Source organism: Mercenaria mercenaria, chromosome 1 (assembly GCF_021730395.1).
Source record: "Mercenaria mercenaria strain notata chromosome 1, MADL_Memer_1, whole genome shotgun sequence".
NCBI lineage: Eukaryota > Metazoa > Mollusca > Bivalvia > Venerida > Veneridae > Mercenaria > Mercenaria mercenaria.
In genome coordinates, this window is record NC_069361.1 from 88,071,018 (window position 1) to 88,097,221 (window position 26,204).

A 26,204-nucleotide genomic window follows, 5' to 3' on the forward strand; every position below is an offset into this window, starting at 1 on the left:
AATCAATTTCAGTTAAATATTACTAGATCTTGCCTTTTCTCAAGGGAAAAAGTCCGAGTAATCCGGTCATATCAATCAACCTTGGTTGCGTTTGACACTTTCGGCTTCTCATTAACAGAGAAGATCTATGTTTTAAATTAGCTTCGACAAATGGATCAAGCAGCGGAAAGTAATCAACTAGAAGGAGTTGAAATAAAGTTGTCAAGGGGTTCCACTGGTAATATTTTGAAAGACTTGCTTCCAAATAATTTAGTACCCCACCCACTTTATTAACCCTATGGACTTTCGAACTCGCACTTATGGGGAAATCCCTTAAATTTATCATCAAACAATTTTAGAGGAAATTTTCAGGAAAAATGTTATCAAGTCAAGTGCTGACGTTCACAATTGAAAAATATAGCATCTGTATGATTAGGACAGTCAGTTGAAAATGGCCAGTAGCCTGTTTGCACCTATTTTCGCGGTACTAAGGGAATAAATGAATAAAGGAAAGTAAAACAATATTATCTTGCTATTATTTCCTATTAACTTCGTAAACCTTTTGTTTTCCACTATTATTTCAAGCAGAAAATCATTTTTCTAGTCCTTGTTTACTTTTAAACCCATCATGTTTCCGGTGCATGTGCTATGACTTTCACTTTCGCCAAAAGAGTTAATCCTAATTTCGCAGTATGGCATCCAACTTGATAAAGCGCTTCCTGTGAAAGTGTAAAATGTATAGGACCCCTAAATTTTCAAAATAAATTTCGTGAGAAAGACATTAAAAATTTTTGCAATGTAAAATTAACACAGTGGAAGGGTAATTCCGTCAAATATATGGACAGCACACAATTCATTACCGATTTTACTTTGTCAAATGATCGACAAGGGCATTTAAAAATAATTGACCTATGTTTACAAAAATAGGGTGTGAAATGTAATCAGCTTTCAAAGTAAGTCAAATTTGTGTTTAGTGCTGCACATTGTTGTTCTCGCAAAAATCAAATACAGTAGAATTCTGCTATTAAGACCACCCATGGTTCTTTGTAAAACTGGTCTTATTAGCGGTCTGGTCTGATTAGGGGACAAGGCTATACAGGGAAGGTCTGGCAGATAAATAACACATTGGAATACAATCAAGACGCAATAATGGCAAACACTGTTAAATTTATATGTAGCTTTATTTTCTTTAATTTCTTTAGCCTTAAATACTCAAACTGTGTATTAATTAAGGACGCACTTAACTGATAATGATTTGAATATTGTTCAATTAAAGAGAGTTACAACAATATCAAACAATTTCAAACTTCATTCTCCACTGAAATCCCAAACGTATTTACATTAATAATAACAAACAAACACCGTTTAGATCTAATTAAATCCGTTTTAATCCAGTCAATTCAATTAGCGGGCATTCGTTTAATTACAAACAAATTAATTATTTCAACAATTTCTTATGTTAAAATAGCGATGTAAAACACCAAACATCTTTAAATAACAATTTCAGACAATCAAACAGTTTGATACGTTGTTTTGATAACGTTTAAACAGTCAGGGGTGTAACTGTTTCAAGTTATCACAGTTAATAACCCATTTGAGTTATTGGGTTTACTTTCATAACTTGTTTCAGTTATCAGAAAATATTACAAAGCCCTCCTGTGTCAATTCCTCATTGTGAATGTGACTAATGCAATCATTTCCTGAATCCTTGGCCTTTTATCTTTCCAGCTATGCAGTAAATTTTTTTATGCAAGGCTGATAAAGTCTTACGCAAATGGTTTTAATGCTATAAAACTCTAAACATCCCATTATGTTCATCAGGTCATGATCAGACTAAAAGAGAATTTGATTAACCACAGTTTGCTACTAATTACAATTTAAAGGTCACTTTGTGAGAACAGCAGAAAGGCTTTCTTTGATTAACTTACCTGGGTTATCTATATTTTACAGCGTTCGACACTAACTTTTTTGCCAGGTATCCCGAAGGAATACCTGCTGGGAAATTTAGGAATCCCTGCTGAAAATTAGGAGTCCCTGATAACAAAATGTGGTAAGAACATGAAAAAACTAAAATCTAACAAACACAACTGTTTACAGTACTACATGTATTTTATTTCCACTTTATTTCCATTTTACATCAATGACAACAATAGCTTGTATGACTTTTGCTGTAAAAGAATAATGTCATTTCTGTCCAAGTCCTCTTCCCCCTCATCTTCACTACCATCGCACTCCTCTGCCATTTGTTGTAGTTCGTCTAAATGTATGCCGCCTAGTTCATTCCCCCTTATAACCCCCTTATTTGTAATCATTTTTTTGACATAAAAAAAAAATTCCGAAGTCTCCCTTAAATAAAATAAATTTAAAAAAAAAAATGTTCCGACCTACCTACCCTAATTTTTTTAGCATGTTACCAGATACAAGGATTTTTTAGGCCTTATTAATGCAACTCCCACAGACTTTATCTACAACTAGTACATTGGTCATAACAGATTTTCTTAAACATTTCATATTTTAGTTGTTTTATTTTGCACATTGCCTAAAAGTGGGTGGGGTTTAGTGTTTGCATGCTAATATTATCAGCAAATTCTTCTAAATAAGAGCTGCTTTGGCAACATTGATCATATTTTTCATAAATGCAGACGTTTCATTGGCTTTTTATTCTAGAAAAATCTTGTTAGAAATGATAAAAATGTTCGAAAATGTCGGTCTAGAAAACGAGAGACAAATACGAAAAACAAAAGTAACAGTTAAAGTTCTTGAAAAGATAACTGTTTTAACTTTATTTTCTCATCATACCACGTATAATTTCTGCTTATTTAATTTGTTTTGCCCAAACAAAGCCTCGGCAATGATAATTTGTTGTAGACCGTAACGGCTGACCGGCTTATGTAATCGTATCGAGCACACAAAATAATGGTACAAACACGATAATCTAAGGCTGCATTGTGTATCAATTAACATGTAAACATTGATCAATAAACACCTTTGATAATGACAAGGCATATTGTACTAAATACAAACCGCGAGATAAGCACGTGTCATTTGGCGCGTGGCGTGACTGACATCTGTCGGTAGCTAATTAACATACGACGCTCCGCCTACTGCCATATTTCCGCTTGTGCTGGCGAACAATATCGAAATTCACTGGGATTTTGATTGACAGGGGGCAGAACTATCGAACTTGGAACGCATCTAAGTAAATTTCTGCGAGTCAAGCTGACGCACGTGCCGTAATTTATGCGGGTAAAATACGAGTTTTTCTCGATTTTCGCGGGTCAAAACCCGGGACCTCGGGTCAACTGAACGCTTAGCTTAGCAAAAGAGCGATGTTTTGAGCGAACAAGACTGGGGAATTTCATTTTTTTAGAATCGTATTTCATCTGAAAATCAAGAGTCCCGACGGAACACCGAAATTTTGAACTTTAGGATCCCTTGCGGATTTTTGGTGTCCTCGGGATCCCGGGACACCATTAGTGTCGAACGCTGTTTTATAACTAATACAGGTTATAAAATTCTTGAATAAGTAACTGAAATAGGTTACATAACTTAAAACAGTTACACCCCTGACTGTTAAAAGACTTGTTAGCAATTAACAGATAAATACACAATGTACGCGCTTAACGTGTTAACTCGATGTCGCACGTGTTAATTCCCGTGGCGATTCGCGGTAACATACAGAAAAATTTGAGTGGTCGTAATTGCGGTGATTAATTAAGTGTGAAAAAATCAAACAGTTTTGAAATTGGTGGTCGCATTAGTGGATTAGCGGTCTGGTCGCATTTTCGGACAAACGACCGCTGGTTTTAACATGTTTAAGAAGGAAATATTCTGTTCTTTGCAAAATCGGTCGTATTAGCGGTGCTGTCGTAATTTCGGCGTGGTCGTAAGTAGGAATTTTACTGTACCGCAAGACCAGATGTAACACGAAAATAGCAGCAAGTGGTATATGCCTACCCATAATTTAAGAAGACGTTTACCAGTTTACAGTTGTTTACTTGTGAATCATTTCAAACACTGTTTGCTCTCCGTGACCTCGATACATGTCTTTGAAGCTTACTCGACATGTCATTGGAAGTTGTGCGTGTTCATTTCAGAGTGGGCGGAGTTTGTCGATAGGCATGTTTCAAACACTAGGGTTAGGCCCAAATCAAAATTTTGTTTGTTTCCCGCTTTATTTGTTTTTATTTCTGTTCATTAATTTTTTTGTCCAATATCTTCCTGTCGAATTTGCAGTCTTGCTATTGCTTTAAAATTCATAGAGTGTCTTTATTCGGCAAAATATTTACGTGACTTTTATTTTCTTAATACAGTTTCTGGAATAAAAGATGTAATAGAATCATGCTATCGGTTTATTTTATTGTGTCGTGCACTAATGTAATAGTCAAATAAGACCGTGTATTTGACTTGGACTGCGCACTCGTGTACAATAATCGTACGTATTCATGTTATAGGAGAGCACTTTGTGTATTGAAAGAATGCCATAAAATAACATCTACTTTTTATTAATTTTGTGATTTTATTTCATTATATCCAGCAATAGCAACAAAAACTAAATTTGAATTAATGTAAATAAAGTATATTATTTTGCACTGTGTCAAAAAGACGTTAGTGTTCCTGTCTGAAAATATACAGTGCTCAGCGAAATTAAAAAAATAATAACACAGTGGAGGTGTTGAATTCCTTTGCAGGACCTTTGCCGGGCCTTTTAAAGTTGTTGCCACGTTTTTGAGAGAAAGTGCCAAATTGAATCTGAATTGCTGAAATTTGGCCACATTTCAATAAAATTCTTGTAGCCACTTTCAAAAATCTGTAGCCTGTTCTTTGAATTTGTAGCATTTGGTTACATTGGGGTATGGCAGAGGAGGCCCTGCTCTGTCTGACTTATCTGTCTTGGGACTTTTTGCCAGTGGACCTGTGGGTTTTTTTTATTCCGTTTGTCCTGGGATAAGCAGACATTTTTACGTGTAAAATGAGAAAATGTAAAAATCATTTAGTAAGTGTGTTGCTTCAAGTTTATTTTTTAAAAAATGGTTTTGCAAACTTATTTGTAGCATTTTGCTAAATGTATTCTGCCAAATGACTAGAGACTGTACTTCTGAAGTTTTTTTACCTATATATATATATATATACTTTCTACAATATTATATTAATCTGAATGTATTGTTGTCATAATAATCATAATCCAAAATGTGTTAAGAACACATTCATGTATATAGTTACATTAACTTTTTCTTTACTATCTGTCTTTGGCGGGAGTGTCGCGAATTGCGATTTTGTAATATTCATGTTATTGTTGTTTAGATCCACCAGAGTTTTGGTGTCCGTCGGGATTTCAGTCCCGCCAGAATCTATTCATATTTTTCACGTGTTTTGTGTCTGTTTGGCAGGAAAACTTTACTATATAAGCAGGTTGTTTTTATTTTAAACATCAGACTGTGTATGGATTATACGGAAAGTAAATTGTAATGTTATGATTAAGAAAAAGGAATAAAATAATAATAAGTTTTTTAATTTGTGAAAGGACTAAAATAAAATTGAAGTTTTGTAAATTGAATTAGTGTGTCATTCAACGGGAGTACAAATTACAGAAATAATATGAATCCAGTGTGGCTGTTCTACTCATCTACAGAAAAATAAACAAATAAAACTTTGCCACAGTCACGTCCCTGTGTCATGTGTCTGACATGTACTTACTATAGGCTTTGATATAAGAAACTTTGAAAATCTTCTCTGAATCAATAATGGCTAGGGCCTTGATATTTGGCATGTGATATCAGATTTGTAATTTCTACCGTAACTATTAAAATTATTGCCCTAGGTTCAAAAATGTGTGTGAAATGTATATAATACAGTCGACATAATACTTGTGACCACCTCTATTAAGCGATTTTTGTATTAAACGACTAGTCAGAATCCCTCCCGAATGTTTTCAGTACATAAATTCATTTCATTAAAGGCTTTTTTATTAAATGACTAGCAACCATATTTATGTAGTCCCAAAAGTTAAATATTCGACAAAAGTCGAACTGATGAACAATCCAGCTATAATTTTCACATTTTGTGAAATATATATACATAATTATATTGTGTACATGTATGTGCGTATAAATACAGTTACATTAACAGTTAAAAATAACTTTTCTTTTCACCTGACTGAAATTCATTAAGAGACCATTCCTTTAAGAGATCACTTTTTAGCAGTCCCTTGGTAGGTCTCTTAATACAATGCCGGTTGTATAAGCTAACATAGAAGAAACTTAACTCTGTACATGTACTAATACAAATACACTTGAAGCCTTGTACACAGGTGAGCGCTTTAGGGTCAATGACCCTCTTTACTCCCTTTGTTGTTACTATAAATAACATATTGTAACTCAGGGCTCCCGTTTGGCAAAATTTGGGGCCGAACATAGGCCCCATTCCCCCCTCAAAATAGTATGTTTTTCCCCCTATTTTCAAAAAAATTCCCCCTCGAGTCCAAGAACATCAGTGCTAAGTGCTTTGCAGTTTACTTTTTGGCCTTAAAATTTTAGTGTTTCCAAAAATTCAGTGGCTCAGAGAAAAAATACCAAGTGTGATGACTGAATAATGTTGTTTATTATTGGCAGAATTCAATCAGAAGAGTTTATAATTAACAGAATTCAGGTTTGGGTCAGCAAAATTGAAAAGAATGTTTATATTTGTTTGCATTTCTTTTCGCATTTGAAATTCCCCCTTTAAAAGACTTTTTTTGAAAAATCATGCAAAATTCCCCCCTTGCATGGACCCTAGCCCCAGTCCCAAAATGCAAACGAGAGCTCTGTAACTTTTTGCAATCTTTTTTTTAATTTTGCATAAATGCTTGCCACAATGAGACAGTGACGTATGCAACTCCAAGTCCTTCTGAAAATAAGCGGGCTCGACATGTTGCCCTTGGGCATCTAGTTTGAGATATGCCTTGGCCATATATTAGAACTACCTCATTACCTTTTGTACTCAACTCCTACAGTATCCATTAAATTAAAATGAAATATAACGGTATACATTGTCATCATGAAGTGGTTGTGTGCTTAATTTTGGGAGTTTTTATGTTCCATTATTGTTTCTAGAGTTGTAGCCCTTTTTTGGACCTTTACATAATTTACTTACTCAACTTCTCCAGTTTCCATCCATTTAAAATGAAAGTACATTGTTAACACGAATAGACATGTGCATATTTTTGTGACTTTCTTATCTGACTATTTTTTTGCCCTTTTATGGACTTTATTTACATTCATTGAGTACATTTTATCTTGCAGTTTCAGGGGGCATTTGTCGTACAGTGTTGACATCATTCTTGTTTTTTTCTAATTTAGGTCTTGGATTTAATATCCGAGGTGGAGTTGACAACCCGCATATTCCTGGAGATTCAGGGATATTTGTGACAAAAGTGAGGGAAAATGGTGCAGCATATATTGATGGTAGACTAAAAGAAGGAGATAAAATTTTATCGGTATGTTTTATTTTATATACACAATTTACCATCTTCAGTTTGTAGTAGTATTAATTATCAGAATCTTCATCAGATGAGTACTTTCTAAAGAATAAATTTCTTAATGATCCATATCTAAATCTTGAAGATTGCAAAATTTTCTGCACATTTCTCGTGGCATAGAACTTGAGATTATTACGCTTGCTGTCTAAAGAGGTTGTCTAAAGAGGCCACAAATGAAACTATTTCATATGCTCAGCTATGGAATGATATTTAGGTAAATATTACACAATGCCTGCTGACTGTTATAATTTACTCACTGACACTCCCATTGTGCTTACTGGTATAGTAATCATGCATGCTGGCACGTTTAACAGGCTTGTTGACAATGATACCACGCTTGTTGACAATGATACCACGCTTGCTGACAATGATACCATGCGTGCTGGAAGTTACAACTTCTTTGCTGCTTAGACCCTGATGTCTATATCATAATTTCATTTGGCAAAATGACAGTGCCGTGTACCGTATTGGAATATTTCAACATGCTATGGTTATACTGGTTAATCTGGTGCATCCAAGAACAAAATTCACGAAGTGATCAATCAGTAACGAAAATGTAATCAGGCACTAGGCAAAAATGATCATCTCATCAAGACAATGTGCAGAACCCATGAGTCAGCCTTGTCCGCCCAAGGTCAAGGTTACAACTCAAGGTCAAAGGCTTGAGCCTTCCATTTTGTGTCTGCTCTATATCTCCTAAACCCCTTGAAGGAATTTTATAAAACTTGGGTCAAATGATCACCTCATCAAGATGATGTGCAGAACCCATTAGTCAGCCATGCCGGCTCAAGGTCAAGGTCACAACTTAGGGTCAAAGGTTAGAGCCTTCCATTTTGTGTCCGCTCTATATCTCCTAAACCCCTTGAAGGATTTTCATCAACTTGGGTCAAATGATCACCTTATCAAGGCAATGTGCAGAACTCGTGAGTCAGCCATGCCGGCTCAAGGTCAAGGTCATAACTGAAGGTCAAAGGTTTGAGCCTTCCATTTTGTTTCTGCTCTGTATCTCCTAATTCCCTTGAATGATTCATTAACCAGGTTTTCAATGAAAACCTGAGTTATTAGATTGGGGTAGATGTCGGTCGGGCAGGCGTTTTTTTGTGGACTTTTGTGAACAAAAGAATTACAATGATTACTAAACAACCAAAATTAAAATTACATCTGCAAATACAGGTGCTAGAGTACAGAAATTTGCTGTGACGGGCGTATATTGTGACATTCTGGCACTCTTGTTTATTCTTATGAAAAGTGTTGAAAACCTGGTTTCGTGGCATTGCCGCGTTTCTTGTTTTAAATTTTGGTCAAATGATCACCTCATCAAGGCGATGTGCAGAACTCATGAGTCAGCCATGCTGGCTCAAGGTCAAGGTCACAACTCGAGGTCAAAGGTTTGAGCCTTCCATTTTGTGTCCACTCTATATCTCTTAAAACTCTTGAAGGAGTTTTTATAAAACTTGGGTCAAATGATCACCTCATCAAAACGATGTGCAGATTTTATGAGTCAGCCATGCCAGCTCAAGGTCATAACTTAGGGTCAAAGGTTTGAGCCTTCCATTTTGTGTCCACTGTGTATCTCCTAAACCCCTTGAAGGATTTTTATCAAACTTGGGTCAAATGATCACCTTATCAAGAACTCAATAATCAGCCATGTCAACTCAAGGTCAAGGTCACAACTCAAGGTCAAAGGTTTGAGCTCTTATCTCCTTAACCCCTTGAAGGATTTTTATGAAACTTGGGTCAAATAATCACCTCATCAAGATGTTGTGCAGAATTCATGAGTCAGCCATGTCAGTTCAAGGTCTAGGTCACAACTGAAGGTCAAATGTTTACCCTTTCACTATCCATAGCAGTGGTGGGGGAATTAGCTGTCTTTCAGACTGCCTTGTCCGTACTTTGAATAATTATTTGCCGGAAAGATTATCGAGGATATCCGAATATGTATAGAGATCTAACAATAGTTACTTCCCCTTTTTGCAAATCGCCATTTGTCTTAACTTTATTTATTTTTAATTTTGCGTTTATTTACAAGTGACGTGTTATATAAATGGAAGACTTACAGTTTGAAATTCCTGAGATTTCAGAAATTAAACTGGCTGTTAAGGACAGAATTTTGCAGATTGCTAATAATGTGTTAAACTGTCATTTTGAACATGTAGAATATGAACTTGAGTCAGTGATGACTGTTTTGACACTTAGCCAAGAGCTAATTAAAATCCTTTATAGGCCGGATATTCCCGTTACCTTTAGTGAAAACTACGAACTTGCGCCCCCTGGTATCAAAATGTGACGTGCAATGTTGCACTTTGCATTATGCTTACTTTCAACTTGCTTAGTGGCTGATTGCATCTTTCATATTGTGTGGTCACATTGTGTATTTTCTTCTGTGAGCATTGTAACTGTGCAATGTTGCTTATATACAGTCCCGGCATGTTGAAATATTCCAATACGGTACACGGCACTGTCATTTTGCCAAATGAAATTATGATATAGACATCAGGGTCTAAGCAGCAAAGAAGTTGTAACTTCCAGCACGCATGGTATCATTGTCAGCAAGCATGGTATTATTGTCAACAAGCATGGTATCATTGTCAACAAGCGTGTTAAACGTGCCAGCATGCATGATTACTATACAAGTAAGCACAATGGGAGTGTCAGTGAGTAAATTGTAACAGTCAGCAGGCATTGTGTAAAATTTACCTAAATATCATTCCATACTCAGCAATAAGGTTCTTATTCTTAATGTATTTCTCTGATTAAATCAGAACAAGCCATTATTTGTTCCATTTGCGTTTGTCATGATCAACATTCTAAATGTTAGTGAAAAAATTCAGATATGCAACACAAAAAATCCAACTGTTATGGCAAAAATATTTAAGTCATTCAGCAGGGTTTAGAGAAATTATTTCCAAAAGTTACTCTGATTTCACTTAACGGCATGAAAATGACAATCTTTTTAGTTTCCAACATCATTTGCATGCTTTAAGTATTATGATCATTATTAGCAGATTGTAATATATTATGAAGTATGTGAAGAGCTATCATACTCGACCTGGCATTCTGTCAACGGGACTCAACCCCTATCAAAGTTATTGGTCAGTGAAAGGCAACTGATTGTACTGTAAAAACTTCAAAGAATTGAGTATAATTTGCATCTAGTTTTCTATCTGATTAAATTCTGTTCTTGATCAGTGTTGTATATGTGTAGAAAAACATACATGTACAAAAGGTTGCCACAAACTCTGTCACCTGCATGAAAATACTCTGCTATTGTAATATTGATTAAACTTACTTTGCTTCTGAAATAAAAGTAGATTTTAAAGGGTTTGGATTCCAAAATTCAGACAGAAGGGTTTTAACTTGATAATGAAATTAATAGAATTTCTCATTGTTCTCTGTAATTTATTTTTGCGGATTTACACAACATTGAAATCCACAAAAATAAGTGCCCGTCAAGTTACTGATTTCACAGTTTACAAGTTTATGTTGAACAGATCAATGGGAAGAGTTTGGTGAACGTGACACATGAGGATGCTGTCCAATGTTTTACGAGGGCCAAAGATACTGTTACACTACGTGTACAACATGGAGCTCAGGCAGAGATATTGGTAAGTCTTTGTATTCAGTATACTTCTTTGAGACAAATGACCACCTAACCTCTCCAAATATATAGAGCATCATTTTCATTACCTTAAGTTCAGGGTGAGCTATTAGTACAGGTAATGTTCCAACTATTGCCTTTGTGGCCTGCGTCCACAATTTCACTGTTAGCACACTAGTGGTCACAGTTATGGCTCAGTCTTCATGAAACTTCCAAAATAGATAGTTACCTTACTGAGGCTTAAAGTTATCTTTTTGTCACATGACATCACAGTCATGAAGAAGACTCTGAGATGGAGTCGAAAGTCTCTACAAAAAGATAAATTTAAGCCTCAGAAAGGTAACTATCTACGTTGGAATCAGCATGGCTGAGGCAGGAATCAGTCTCTATTCTACGTTCATGAAACTTAGAATGAGTTTGATATTGGGTTAACTGGGTCACTAGGTCAAGTAACTGAAAACTTCTATGAACACTTTAGAGGCCTCATTTTCTTTGTGATCTTAGTAAAGAATGTTTATATTTAGAATGAAGTTTAGGTCAAATTCAATACAATGTTATCTGGGGCAAACTCAAGGTCAGGTGAGTGATTAAGGGCTTGCAATACCTTTTTGTTGCTCAAGAGAGATTCAAGTCGCACCTAACTGGTTAAGTGTTGATAATGAACACTTCTGTTATACCTTCATATGCTTAGAGAGAAAAAGTCGGTGGGCTAGACCTACTTTGAAAAAAGACCTATCTTCCAGACATTTTTATAGAATCTATAACCATTGCATGGGAAATGATGCAACTATTAAGGACGTATGCTAGAATTCAGGGCTAAATTTTTCCCGATAATAGAACTTCTTCAAACTTTGGATATTGGACAATCATCTAAGAAACAAAAATATGCAATAAAAATCATAGGTCACCGGTATTGAAAGAGTTATCTGCCCTTGAAATGGCATTTAAAATTCTATTATTGGGAAAGAATTTGCCTATCTCATATACAGGGAATTCTAGTGTATGCCTTGAAAGAAAATGGATGGTCACATCAATGGTTTTTATCAAGAAACCAAGCAATTTAAACATTTCTCAAACCTGTCCCTTTCTTCCATGAGATAGTGCAATGGGTGCTTTTACTTCTTTTTTATGCCCCCGAAGGTGGGCATATTGGCATAAATGTTCACCATAATGAGACGACGTGTCATGCGCAAGACCCAGACCCCTAGCTCCAAGGTCAAGGTCACATTTAGAGTTCAAAGGTTAACATGGTCTGTTTCGTGTCCGGTCCATAACTCTGCCATCCAAGAAGGGATTTTGAGACAACTTGGCATAAATGTTTACCATAATGAGTTGACGTGTCATGGGCAAGACACAGACCCCTAGCTACAAGGTCAAGGTCACACTTAGAAGTCCAAGGTTAACAGGGTTTGTTTCGTGTCCGGTCCATAACTCTGCCATTCATTAAGGGATTTTGAAATTACTTGGCATAAATGTTCATCATAATGAGACGACATGTCATGGGCAAGACCCAGACCCCTAGCTCCAAGGTCAAGGTCATACTTAGAGGTCAAAGGTTAACATGGGCTGTTTCTTGTCCGGTCCATAACACTGCCATTGATGAAGGGATTTTGAAATTACTTGGCATAAATGTTCCCTATAATGAAATGAGGTGTCATTCGCAAGACCCAGACCCCTAGATCCAAGGTCAAGGTCACACTTAGAAGTCAAAGGTGTTTCTTGTCTGGTCCATAACTCTGCCATTTATCGAGGGATTTGAAAATAATTTGACACAAATGTTTACCATATTGAGAAGATATGTCACACTTATGATCCAGGCCTCTTAGGTCAAGATCAAGGTCACAAAATGATATATGATTTTTTTTTAGCGTACAACTCTGGCATTCTTGGGCCTACTTTGGGGGCATTTGTCACCAATAGTGACAGCTGTTGTTTTTAGCTCACCTGTCACATAGTGACAAGGTGAGCTTTTGTGATCACCCTTCGTCCGTCGTCAGTCCGTTCGTCCGTCAACAATTCCTTGTCTGCACGATAGTGGTTTCATTTATGATTTTATTTTAACCAAACTTGCACACAACTTGTATCACCATAAGATCTCGCTTCCTTTCTTGAACTGGCCAGATCCCTTAATGGGTTCCAGAGTTATGCCCACTGAAAGGGCCAAAATTAGCTATTTTGAGCTTGTCTGCACAATAGCAGCTTAATTTATGATTTGATTTTTACCAAACTTGCACACAACTTGTATCACCACAAGATCTTGGTTCCTTTCTGCAACTGGCCAGATTCCATCATGGGTTCCAGAGTTATGACCCCTGAAAGGCCCAAAATTAGCTATTTTGACCTTGCCTGCACAATAGCAGCTTTATTTATGATTTGATTTTTACCAAACTTGCACACAACTTGTATCACCATAAGATCTTGGTTCCTTTCTGGAACTGGCAAGATTCAATTATGGGTTCTAGAGTTACGGCCCCCGAAGGGATCAAAATTAGCTATTTTGACCTTGTCTGCACAATAATGGTTTCATTTATGATTTGATTTTAACCAAACTTGCACAAAACTTGTGTCACCATAAGATCTTTGTTCCTTTCTTGAACAGGCCAGATCCCATAATGGGTTCCAGAGTTACGGCCCCTGATAGGGTCGGAATTAGCTATTTTGACCTTGTCTGCACAATAGCAGCTTCATTTATGATTTGCATTTAATCAAACTTGCACACAACTTGTGTCATCAAAAGATTTTGGTTCCATTCCTGAACCGGCCAGATCCCATAACGGTTTCCAGAGTTATGGCCCCTGAAAGGCCCAAAATTAGCTATTTTGACCTTGTCTGCACAATAGCAGCTTTATTTATGATTTGATTTTTACCAAACTTGCACACAACTTGTATCATCATAAGATCTTGTTCCTTTTCTTGAACGGCCAGATGTCTATTATGTCCGAGTTATGCGCCTGAGGTTGGCAAATTAGCATTTTGTCCGTTGTCTTGCCCATATGGTTTCATTAAATGATTATTTAACCAAACTTGCACAAAACTTGTGTCACCATAAGATCTTGGTTCCTTTCTTGAACAGGCCAGATCCCGTAATGGGTTCCAGAGTTATGGCCCCTGATAGGGCAGGAATTAGCTATTTTGACCTTGTCTGCACAATAGCAGCTTCATTTATGATTTGAATTTAATCAAACTTGCACAAAACTTGTGTCACAAAAAGATCTTGGTTCCATTCCTAAACTGGCCAGATCCCATAACGGGTTCCAGAGTTATGGCCCCTGAAAGGGCCAAAGTTTGCTATTTTGACCTTGTCTGCACAATAGCAGCTTCATTTATGATTTGATTTTAACCAAACTTGCACACAACTTGTATCACCATAAGATCTTGATTCTTTTTTATACGCCCGCAGGGATGTACTATGTTATCGCCTCGGAGTCTGTCTGTGTGTTGGTTAGCAATTTCCCTTCCGCTCTGTAACTCTTGAGCCCCTTAATGGATTTCAGAGAAACCTGACACAAATGTTCACTCATTGAAAGGATATGCAGGGCGCATATTTTGGATGGCTGAATTCAATGTCAAGGTCACACTTAGGGGTCAAAGGTCATATGACTTTGTTTTATGTAAATATTGCTCAGCATTTGCGTTGCATTGCAGTGCTCTTGTTTTTATTTGGCAGATCCTTCTTTGTTCGCTTACAATTTTTTTTTTATAACTTCCCTTTTATGTTACTATAAATAGCTTATTTAGTAACTTTTTTATTATTGGCCGTAGGGAAAAACTGAGACCACTTTTCTGTGGTACAACATGGATGGTACCTCCAATTTTTAGCTCGACTTTTCGAAGAAAAAGTAGAGCTAATGCACTTGCCCCGGCGTCGGCGCCGCCGTTGGTTAAAGTTTTTGATAAGTCAAATATCTCTGTTACTATCAAAGCTGTTGACTTGAAACTTAAAATAGTTATTTACTAATAGTAATTTACTATCAAAGTCTACACCAGGAGAAACAATCCCCATAACTCTGATTTGAATTATGACAGAATTATGCCCCTTTTAAACTTAGAATTTTTGGTTAAAGTTTTTGATAAGTCAGATATCTCTGTTACTATCAAAGCTATTGACTTGAAACTTAAAATACTTATTTACTATCAAAGTCTACACCAGGAGAAACAATCCCCATAACTCTAATTTGAATTTTGACAGAATTATGCCCCTTTTTAACTTAGAATTTTTTTTAAAAATTTGATAAAGTCAAATATCTCTGTTACTATTAAAGCTTTTGACTTGAAACTCAAAATAGGTATATACAATCAAAGTCTGCACCAAGAGACACATATCCCGTAAGTCTGGTTTGAATTTTGACAGAATTATGCCCCTTTTTAACTTAGATTTTTGGTTAAAGTTTTTGATAAAGTAAAATATCTCTGTTACTATCAAAGCTTTTGACTTGAAATATAAAATACTTACTTGCCATCAAAGTCTACACCAGGAGAAACAATATCCATAACTCTGATTTCAATTTTGACAGAATTATGCCCCTTTTTAACTTAGAATATTTTGTTAAAAGTCAATTATCTCTGTTACTGTTAAAGCTTTTGACTTGAAACGCAAAATAGATATTTACTATCAAAGTCTACACCAGGAGACACAGTTATGACTCTTTTTAACTTAGATTTTTTTTTTTACTGGCAAAGCTCTAATGCAGAGTCAAGCACTGAGAAAAGTCAAGCGCGCTGTCTTACGGACAGCTCTTGTTAGGTGTATTTTGACATATCTGTACCTTGGAAGAATTTTTAGCTCATCTGTTTTTTGAAACAAAAATGCTATGGAGTTATTGTCATACATTGAGCGTTGTTCGGCGCAGGCTCAGGTGCCTGGTTACAGTTTATTGTTTCAGGTCACAGCTTTCTCCCATAAACTAGTCAAAGCTATTGCTTTGAAACGTGAAGACTTGGTCACCATCTAAGCCGCCCCTTTGGTATAACATGAAACTAACTCCAATCTGCTTTTGGCAAGATTAAATGGCCACCTTTTCACTTGAAAATATTCATGATTTAACTTGTTAGTTTTTATGTTTTGAGTCAATTTTTTACTAACTATCAAGAGTATTGCTTTGTAAACTTGGAATACTTGTTCCACCATCATAAACAGACCCTTACACTCAAGAATCATAACTCATTTGCTTTTTTTACAAGAATTATGCCCCTTTTTCGACTTAGAAATTAGTTAGTTTTTCTTGGTTAGATATTTATTTTAAGGTTCAGCTTTTAATCCCAAACTATCAAAGCTATTGCTTTGAAACTTGCTAACACTATGTTTTCATATAAGCTGACCCTGTAACAAATGAAAGATCAACTCCATCCTGCTTTTTGTTGACAGATTAATGTACCCCTTTCTGGATTTAAAAATATCACATTTCTGTTCAACTTTAGTTTGGTCAACTTTTGTCTTAAACTATCAAACTAATGGATTTGAAACTTCAACACTTGTTCACCATCCATAAGCTGACTGTACAGCAGGCACATAACTCCATCCTGCTTTTTTCAATAAATTATGCCCCTTTTTGGACTTAGAAAATTCATTTAGCTTGGTAATTAATGTATTAAGCACGTTTGACCCATAAATATAAAGCTATTGCTTAAATTGCCAATAGATCCTTACACAAAATTAATGGACACATGTCATCAAGAAACATAACCTCATCCCTAGCTTTTGAAGAAATGATATGCCCTTTGTTAAAGCTAGTCAAAATCATGGTTTGACAAGTATTGTCTATTTTACAAAAAAAAATAGATGACAGTCAGCACCTGCAAAGCGATGCTCTTGTTTTTTTTTGCTTTTGGTTTTAAACGCAACGTGGTAAATCAGTGATCGATTTAGGCCATCATGGACCTTCTTGTTGTTGGATTTACATTTGTGACTTGACTAACCTGAAATCCAAAATTGCTCAGGTGAGTGTGTGATCCCAAAAATTATGTGTCTGTCAGTCACAGAAGTGCATCATCGGCCATATTAACATTTTTAGCTCGACTATTCATAGAATAGTAGAGCTATTGGACTCGCCCATGCGTCGGCGTCGGCGTCCCGATTTTGTTAAGTTTTTGTATGTAAGCTGGTATCTCAGCAACCACTTGTGGGAATGGATTGAAACTTCACACATTTATTCACTGTGATAAACTGACTTACATTGCACAGGTTCCATAACTCTGTTTTGCTTTTTTACAAAATTATGCCCTTTTTTTGACTTAGACATTTTTGGTTAAGGTTTTGTATGTAAGCTGGTATCTCAGTAACCACTTGTGGGAATGGATTGAAAGTTCACACACTTATTTACTGTGATAAACTGACTTACACTGCACAGGTTCCATAACTTTATTTTGCTTTTTTTACAAAATTATGCCCCTTTTTTGACTTAGAATTTTTTAGTTAAGGTTTTGTATGTAAGCTGGTATCTCAGTACTCACTAAATGGAATGGATTGAAACTTCACACACTTGTTCACTGTCATTATCTGACATCCACAAAGCAGGTCCCATAACTTTATTTTGCTTTTTTACAAAATTATGCCCCTTATTCAACATAGAAATTTTTGGTTTAGTTTTTGTATGTAAGCTGGTATCTCAGTATCTACTAATGGGAAAGGATTCAAACTTCACACACTAGTTCACTGTCATGATATGACATGCAGTACAAAGGGTCAGTAACTCAACTTCACATTTTACAAAATTATGCCCCTTTTTCAACTTTGGAGTTTTGGGTTAAATTCGTATATGTAAGCTGGTATCTCAGTACCAACTAATGGGAATGGATTGAAACTTCATACACTTGTCCACTGCCATGAGCTGATAGGCACTATGCAGGTTCCATAACCCTATTTTACTTTTTTACTAAATTATGCCCCTTTTTCGACTTTCGTATTCATTCAAGCGATAATTAATCTATTAACAGTTTGACCCAGTATTGATGAAACTTGGTCAGAATGTTCGCCTCAATAGATCCTTAACAAAATTGGTACTGGATCATCTATTTTCAAGGTCAAGTAACAACATCCTGGAGGCCACATTCCCTAGCTTATCATGAAGAAACTGTCAGAATGTTTGTTAAAGCAGGTCAAAATTGGTTTCATTTTAGGTAGTTTGGGTCAAGGTCATTGTTACTAAATATGGAAAAATGAGTTTCAATCGATCATTTAGAATGAGCACCTTTCAAAAAGACTGAAATTCAATTGCATACTGTAAAATCATTTAATTTCGTGGGCATGAAATTTCATGGTTTTGGTCAAAACGTTAATTTCGTTGGGTATGAATTCATGGATTTCAAGTTTTGAACATAAAATGAATGGGAATTTTACTTGTTCTTTGGGATTTAATTTCGTGGATTGACTCAACCCTGAAATCGACGAAAATTAGCCCCCCACGAATATTAATGATTTCACAGTATACTCAGTAAGTGCTTTTTGCAGGCAGAGAATGCTTTGAGGTATTTAGGATACAGTCTGCATCAAGAACTTTAGAAATGCTACCATCTACCAAATGTATCTGATGCAAGATAAGAAACTATTGTTCATAGAAGTTTTGAAAAGTCACATGATTACAGAGGCATAATAATGATGATCCATGGCATTGAATCACTTTCTTTCCACACTCATCCCCCTTACTGTTGTCTGTTTTGTGTTATTCTATGGTTGAATTCTGTCTCTGACGTGAGAGAAAGTTTTTCAGCCGTTATATTGTAAGGCAGTGAAGATTTGCCTGCATGTGCTTGAAAGAAAGACTGAAAGGAAAAAAAGATCTGCATTCACAATAACCTTTCACCTGTGATAAATGTGGAAAGTTTTCATTTACTTGTGGAGAATAAGCTAATACTGCAGAATCCGGGAAGAACAGTTCATTTAATTGGTTTAAACAATATTTATTTTCCAAATATGCATTTCATACAAACATATATTAGTGTTATAGGATTGAGGAGTAAGCTAAAAGCTTGTATTAAAACCTCTTTCCTAGTTCAGTTTATTGACTGGCTTTACATAAGTACAATTGAAAATTGGAAGTTAACCAAACTCATGCAAATTAAACAAACTTTAATAACAAAACAGAATAAAATCAGTGTTAAATGCGGTATATAATTCTGAGCTTCTATAGATTATAAAGAACTGTTTGTGTTTTACAGAAGAAACGAACACAAGAGAAACAAAGTGAGGGGGGCAACCCAGATGAAGCACAGTCATCCGGTGCAGGAAAATACATCGCAATTGCTGCCTGTATTGGACTTGTAATTGGTGGTGTAATAATGTACAAAAAGTTTTCAAAAGGTTTTGTGAGCTATCGGTGAACATGGTGCAATTTAGATTAACTACTCAATTGTTGCGTTAATGTTAAGTTGAAACAAATGAATTATTTAAATGTCTTAAAAATTCATAGAATGTGGTGATGAATGTGTACGTGGCTGTTCAGAAAATTGTTCTGTATAATTATATTTGTTGGTAAAAAAATTTAAAGATACATAATTTATGCATTTTTTACATTTTTTCAGATCTCTTTCATAAGTTTTTGTCAATAACTCAGTACAAGAAAGAGTGTGTGTCTAAAATTTTGTTCTTTTTGTTGGTTTACACATTTATGTTTTGTATCTATAGAAAGGGATAAGTATTTATACTCGAATAAACTTGAATTTGCTGAAATCAAGGTGTCAGAGAATGTAGACTGGAAATATTGACATCCTTCAATATTGTTTACCTTTACCTGGAAATATTGTCATCCTTTATCATTGTTTACCTTTAACATTATCCTGTATCATCTCGTTATAGCCCTGTGATAGTTTCAAATTATTTATGTACAAAAATGTAATGGTAGACTTTGTGGCAAGCTTGTTTCCATTGTTAACTTATTTCATCAGTTTCGTGCTATAAGCTACAGCCAAACTGCTCAAACTCCATGGGACAGGCAAAGTTAGCACAAGTTATAGGTAGTTTGAGCGTATTTTGCCGGGACCTGCTGATGAGTTCAAGCAAAGGGTCGTGTTCGAATTACCTAAGTTCGAGCAAATAAAGTTTGACTGTAGTTTTCAGTGTATTATTGGTAATTTCTGATACAGAATTATGTTGTATCTGTTTAAGTGCTACTTTTAAGAAATCTGTTGCTAATGTAACATTGAACAAAGAAAGGATTAGTACAAGTTGGATTTATAACGCAATATTCAGTCTATGAAAAGCAAATAATATAACTGTAAGCATGTTTTTTTTCTTCCTCTGTTGAAGGTGTGGTTGTGTATTTTCTGTTAGTAACCAAGACAATGGTGGTAAACCTTGTCAAGCAATTTGCATTTCTGGCTCGGAACCAGTTCTTGTGAGACTGAAAGTTGTTTTGTAAACACAGGTGATGTGTCGTCATGAAACAAAATACAGTCTTGTGAAGCAGTGTTTTTTCAAAGACATGAAGAACAATTGTCAGAATGATCAGGATGAAATGATTGCATGAATAAGGCCTAAATAAAATGATTTTTAAATGTATCCAGAAACTGATCTTGTCCGGATACTGGTTCCCAGTGATCTTGCATTTAGCATCCAGACATGCTAATCATTTGTTAAGTTGTGTTTATGGGCATGTACAACCTGAATAATGCAAAATGTGAATTAACAGCAGCAGACATAATCATATAGTGATTTCCAGCAAGATCTGTGGAAATAATTAATATCTTGGCCATTTTGCTGTTTGTGCCCAATTTACAAAATACTGTCTTTAGATTCTTCTAATCTTGCATTTTATGTATTCAAAGTACAGTCATGTATTGAACAAAGTACTTTGTGACAAATACTTTGTCTTTATGACTGTGTTAGATTTACTACTGCTCATACTTTTGTTAATCCCCCGCCGTGGCGGAGGGATTATAGGAATGGTCTGTGTCCGTCGTGCGTCCGTCTTTCCGTCCGTCCGTCCGTCTTTCCGTCCTTCCGTCCGTAACAAAATCGTGTCCGGTCCATATCTCCTAAACCCCTTGAAGGATTTTCATGAAACTTGGGTCAAATGATCACCTCATCAAGACGATGTGCAGAACCCATGAGTCAGCCTTGTCGGTTCAAGGTCAAGGTCAAAGGTTTGAGCCTGCCATTTTGTGTCCACTCTATATCTCGTAAAGCTCTTGAAGGAATTTTATAAAACTTGGGTCAAATGATCACCTCATCAAGACGATGTGCAGAACCCATGAGTCAGCCATGCCGGCTCAAGGTCAAGGTCACAACTCAAGGTCAAAGGTTTGAGCCTTCCATTTTGTGTCCCCTCTATCTCTCTTAAACCCCTTGAAGGAATTTTATAAAACTTGGGTCAAATGATCACCTCATCAAGAGGATGTGCAGAACCCATGAATCAGTCATGCCGGCTCAAGGTCAAAGTCAAAACTTAGGGTCAAAGGTTTGAACCTTCCATTTTGTGTCCGCTCTGTATCTCCTAAACCCCTTGAAGGATTTTCATCAAACTTGGGTCAAACGATCACCTCATCAAGGCGATGGGCAGAACTTATGAGTCAGCCATGTCGGCTCAAGGTCAAGGTCACATCAAAGGTCAAAGGTTTGAGCCTTCCATTTCATGTCCACTCTATATCTCCTAAACCCCTGGAAGGAATTTTATAAAACTTTGGTCAAATGATTACCTCATCAGAACGATGTGCAGAAATTATGAGTCAACCATGCCAGCTCAAGGTCAAGGTCACAACTAAGGGTCGAAGGTTTGAGCCTTTATTTGGTGTCCACTCTGTATCTCCTTAACCCCTTGAAGGATTTTCATCAAACTTGGGTCAAATGATCACCTCATCAAGAACTCATGAGTCAGCCATGTCAACTCAAGGTCAAGGTCACAACTGAAGGTCAAAGGTTTCAGCTCTGTATCTCCTAAACCCCTTGAAGGATTTTCATGAAACTTTGGTCAAATGATCACCTCATCAAGATGTTGTGCAGAATTCATGAGTCAGCTATGTCAGTTCAAGGTCAAGGTCACAGCTAAAATCAAAGGTTTTACCCTTTCACTATCCATAGCAGTGGCGGGGGATTTAGCTGTCTTTCAGACTGCCTTGTTTTTTTATAGAATTGCACCTGCCAAACACACAGTGTATGTTCTCATACAGTCTATGTAAGATACAAGAAGTCGGGTTACGTATAGGACTGGGATGATTACTCAGTTAATAGGATTCGATTCGATTACTATGTAAAACCGGTTTCAACTTTGCAAAAGCGCTAATCGCTCTCAAACAATAAACATCATGAATTGTACCTCATCTTTATATATTTCTTTGACAATCACATACTATATGATAGACCCACAGTATATTTCCGCTAAAACACATCAACTTGAACATAATTAATAGTCTCAGATTTGCCTGTCTTGATATATCTAAAACAATACACTAAAATATCACACTGATTGCGAACGATAAAGTCCGTAAGTTCCTGATGAAGTCAGCTGTTGGAAGTCCCTTGATATGGTCGTCAGGAAAGAAAACAGCATTTTAAATATGGTGGCCGATTAACCGGTTCGATTCGATTTCATACAAATGATTAACCGATTTCAAAATTTAGAAATCGTCCCAGCCTTAGTTACGTAGGCTAAAACTGGTAGATAATATGTAATTATCTTTATCATAACTCTATGAGAAATTCTTCAACAACAGCTTTCTTTCCAAGAGATAATTTATTTTTGCTATTAAGGTCATACAATGATTTCTTTCTTACTATTGTGCAAGTACAGGACTGGTGTTTTCATCTGTAGATAGTTAAAACTTGAGACTTCTGGAAAGACAAGACATTGCTCACACCAGATGGGTGGGTTTGAAGTCTTGCTAGCTTTTCATTTAGAACTGATTTTCACCTGGAGCAGATCAAAAAGTTAATTCAAGTTTGAAATACTTACAGGTGGAAAAAAAATAATTTGAAAATATTAATTATAGACTGTGTGATTGGTATGTGTGAATTATAAAATGACTTGTGTATAAATTGACCATATTTGTATATTGGGGATAGATAGTAGTTTAAATGGCTAAACATGGTCAAATTTTTCTGTCAAACAGAATTTTGTATTTTTTTTCTCTCAGTTTTTGTTTTGTTTTGTTTTGTTTTGTGCAGCATTTTATTTTGTGTTTATTTAAGGCATGTATTACCATTACTTCAGCTAGGGCTGTCATACATGTCAGTAAAGTCTTTATTGTTTTGTCTGCTGAAATATCACAATACATAAGTTCATACAGAAAGAAAATTTATGAAAAGTTAAGCACATGTTAAATATGTAGACAAGGTTTAAAAAAAATGCTGTGTAAGTAAGACATTTTGCTTTTTGTGGAAACAATACCAAAATGATAAGTTTAATCTTATTTCAATATGCTTGGTAGTTTTTGGTCAGTATACAGACACATTAAAATACATTCAAGTTGAAAAAATGGTTAAATATCATTTCATTTTTACCAGAAATTAGTTAAGTAAAAAGCCTGTTTATTAACTCTTTAATGCTGTTTTCATTAGGACTGTACAAAATGATTGAAGTAGTGTTATTGTTTATTACAGAATCAGGGGGGTTTTAGTTTCCTTTGATATTAGACCAGCCTTTATAGATATTTACTGTATTTAGGTTTTAGTTCCTTGTAAATGCAGATTAGGTAGTGTGCAAGTAGTTTTGATAAAATCAGATTCTAAGTTTCGCATTTTTTCTTAGTAGCCTAGTAGCAATTTCCTCTAGCTTAAAGTGATAGTCTGTAACTTTAGTAATTGTGCAGTTGTAATCTTTAATTTTCCATTATTTGCCCTGTCTCGCCATAAGAAAAAAAAATGTATATCATGCATATTGTATTACCCTGCAAATAAAGCTATGCATCATTTTTACATTGTATTACTGAATCAGTGCAAGACAGTATTTGACTTTGAATCTTCATTTAGTCAGATCATTTCCACATGTTTCAACCATATATCAATACAGTTGATTAGGGCTTTTATTTAAATAATGCCTACTTTATAGCTGTAAAATGTGAGGAAATAATTACCGTAATACATTAATGAGAAATAATACTAGTCGTACAGTGCTAATAAAGCAATTCATTTGAAATAGCCAGTTATAAAATTAAAGCTTAAAAGCTGTTTTCTTAGCTGACATTTTAAAGGTGTGACTAGTGTGGTGTTTAAACACAACTGTGTATTTATGTAATGAATTTTTAAAAACTGATTAGGTATTGTGTGTTAGTTCTGTATTTAAGTGTGATGTGCAACACATTCCATCAATAATAAAGTTTTTGTCAAGATACTGACTACAGTGGAACCCCAAGTTTCGTATGAAGGGGCTTTCGGGTATAAATAGTTCTGTTAAGGAACTGTAAGAGTAAAAGAAAATGACAGATATTTGTTCAGTTTCGAGTGGTTTTGATGTTTCTTGTTTCAGTTGTGATGGGTCCCACTGTACTATTACAGTATTGAGTTGTGAAACCAAAATTTGTAGTCCTGTTTGGCGCCATATAACCTATACTGTGTTGGTGCGCCGTAAAACCCAAATAAATAAATAAATAAATAGTTACAGTACAGTAATGGAGGATATTTCTGTGTGTTACTGCAGTGGTATAAGATACATGCAATTTTATTGCACATTTGAACATATCAGACTAAACAGTGAATGTTAATAACGTAATTCTTTAATTTAGTTTATATAAGTGTATTGTCTGTTCTTTTTATTTGAAAGGGTAGATTGTATCTTGTGATCAGTATATGTAGGTAAGAATCATTTTGTACCTGGTAACTGGACAACTTAATGAACAAAATAAAAAAGATTGTCTTTTACCCTATATTTCATCAATTGTATCAGTAAAATGAACTCATTGTTAAAATGCAGAAAAACAATATGTATCTCACTGCCTAAGTAAATTTTCAAAACATTCACTGCATGTAAGTAAAATTGTTATGTCATACATAAAAATATTTCATGTGCAGCTTAAGAGGTACTGCTCTTTATCCAAAGCTTGATAGGGAATGTTACTGTAATATTTAATATATATATAATATAACCTGTAGCCACACTACATATATTGAATGGATATGATCAGTTTCCTGATGCAATTGGTATATGCCCATGTAGAACACATGTAGGACAAATGTAGTGCATGTTAACAGTTTGGATGATTACTGCTTGTGTTTATTCTTTGTAAATTTGTTACATTATCACACAGAGAATAAATTTTTATCTTGAGTCACTTTTTGTTGTTAGCTTACCTGTCACATAGTGACAAGGTGAGCTTTTGTGATCACCCTTCGTCCGTCGTCAGTCTGTCCGTGCGTGCGTCCGTCCGTCTGTCAACAATTTCTTGTCTGCACGATAGTGGTTTTATTTATGATTTTATTTTAACCAAACTTGCACACAACTTGTATCACCATAAGATCTTGGTTCCTTTCTTGAACTGGCCAGACCCCATTATGGGTTCCAGAGTTATGGCCCCTGAAAGGGCCAAAATGAGCTATTTTGACCTTGTCTGCACAATAGCAGCTTTATTTATGATTTGATTTTTACCAAACTGGCACACAACTTGTATCACCATAAGGTCTTGGTTCCTTTCTTGAACTGGCCAGATTCCCTTATGGGTTCCTGAGTTATGGCACCTGAAAGGGCCAAAATTAGCTATTTTGACCTTGTCTGCACAATAGCTGCTTCATTTATGATTTGAATTTAATCAAACTTGCACAAAACTTGTGTCACCATAAGATCTTGATTCTTTAGTTGAACCGGCCAGATCCCATAATGGGTTCCAGAGTTATGGCCTCTGAAAGGGCCAAAATTAGCTATTTTGACCTTGTCTGCACAATAGCAGCTTCATATATGATTCGATTTTAACCAAACTTGCACACAACTTGTATCACCACAAGATCTTGGTTTCTTTCTTGAACTGGCCAAATTTCTTCATGGGTTCCAGAGTTATGGCCCCTTAAAGGTCCAAAATTGGCTATTTTGGCTTTTGCAGCCATATAGAGACTTCATTTATGGTTTTATTAGCTCGACTATTCAAAGAATAGTCTAGCTATTCTACTCACCCTGGTGTCGGCGTCGGCGTCACACCTTGGTTAAGTTTTTGCATGCAAGTACATACAGCCATCAATTAAAGGCATATAGCTTT

At 35.7% G+C, this 26,204-nt stretch overlaps 1 protein-coding gene across 1 annotated transcript; it reads left to right on the top strand.

The window, feature by feature from the left end:
* LOC123531427 (synaptojanin-2-binding protein-like) lies at positions 1-25,285 on the top strand. The gene is made up of 4 exons (XM_045312382.2): positions 1-217; positions 7,317-7,453; positions 10,987-11,100; positions 19,248-25,285. The coding sequence occupies exons 1-4, from the start codon at positions 151-153 to the stop codon at positions 19,407-19,409; spliced, it is 480 nt and encodes a 159-aa protein (XP_045168317.2). The 5' UTR covers positions 1-150; the 3' UTR covers positions 19,410-25,285.
* Positions 25,286-26,204: the final 919 nt, after the last annotated feature.

Excerpts from the sequence above, each read along its gene's own strand:
- LOC123531427 (XM_045312382.2), top strand. The coding sequence starts at position 151 with ATGGATCAAGCAGCGGAAAGTAATCAACTAGAAGGAGTTGAAATAAAG. Across the intron at positions 7,454-10,986 it reads AAGGAGATAAAATTTTATCG|ATCAATGGGAAGAGTTTGGT; the intron begins GTATGTTTTATT and ends TATGTTGAACAG. Across the intron at positions 11,101-19,247 it reads GAGCTCAGGCAGAGATATTG|AAGAAACGAACACAAGAGAA; the intron begins GTAAGTCTTTGT and ends TGTGTTTTACAG.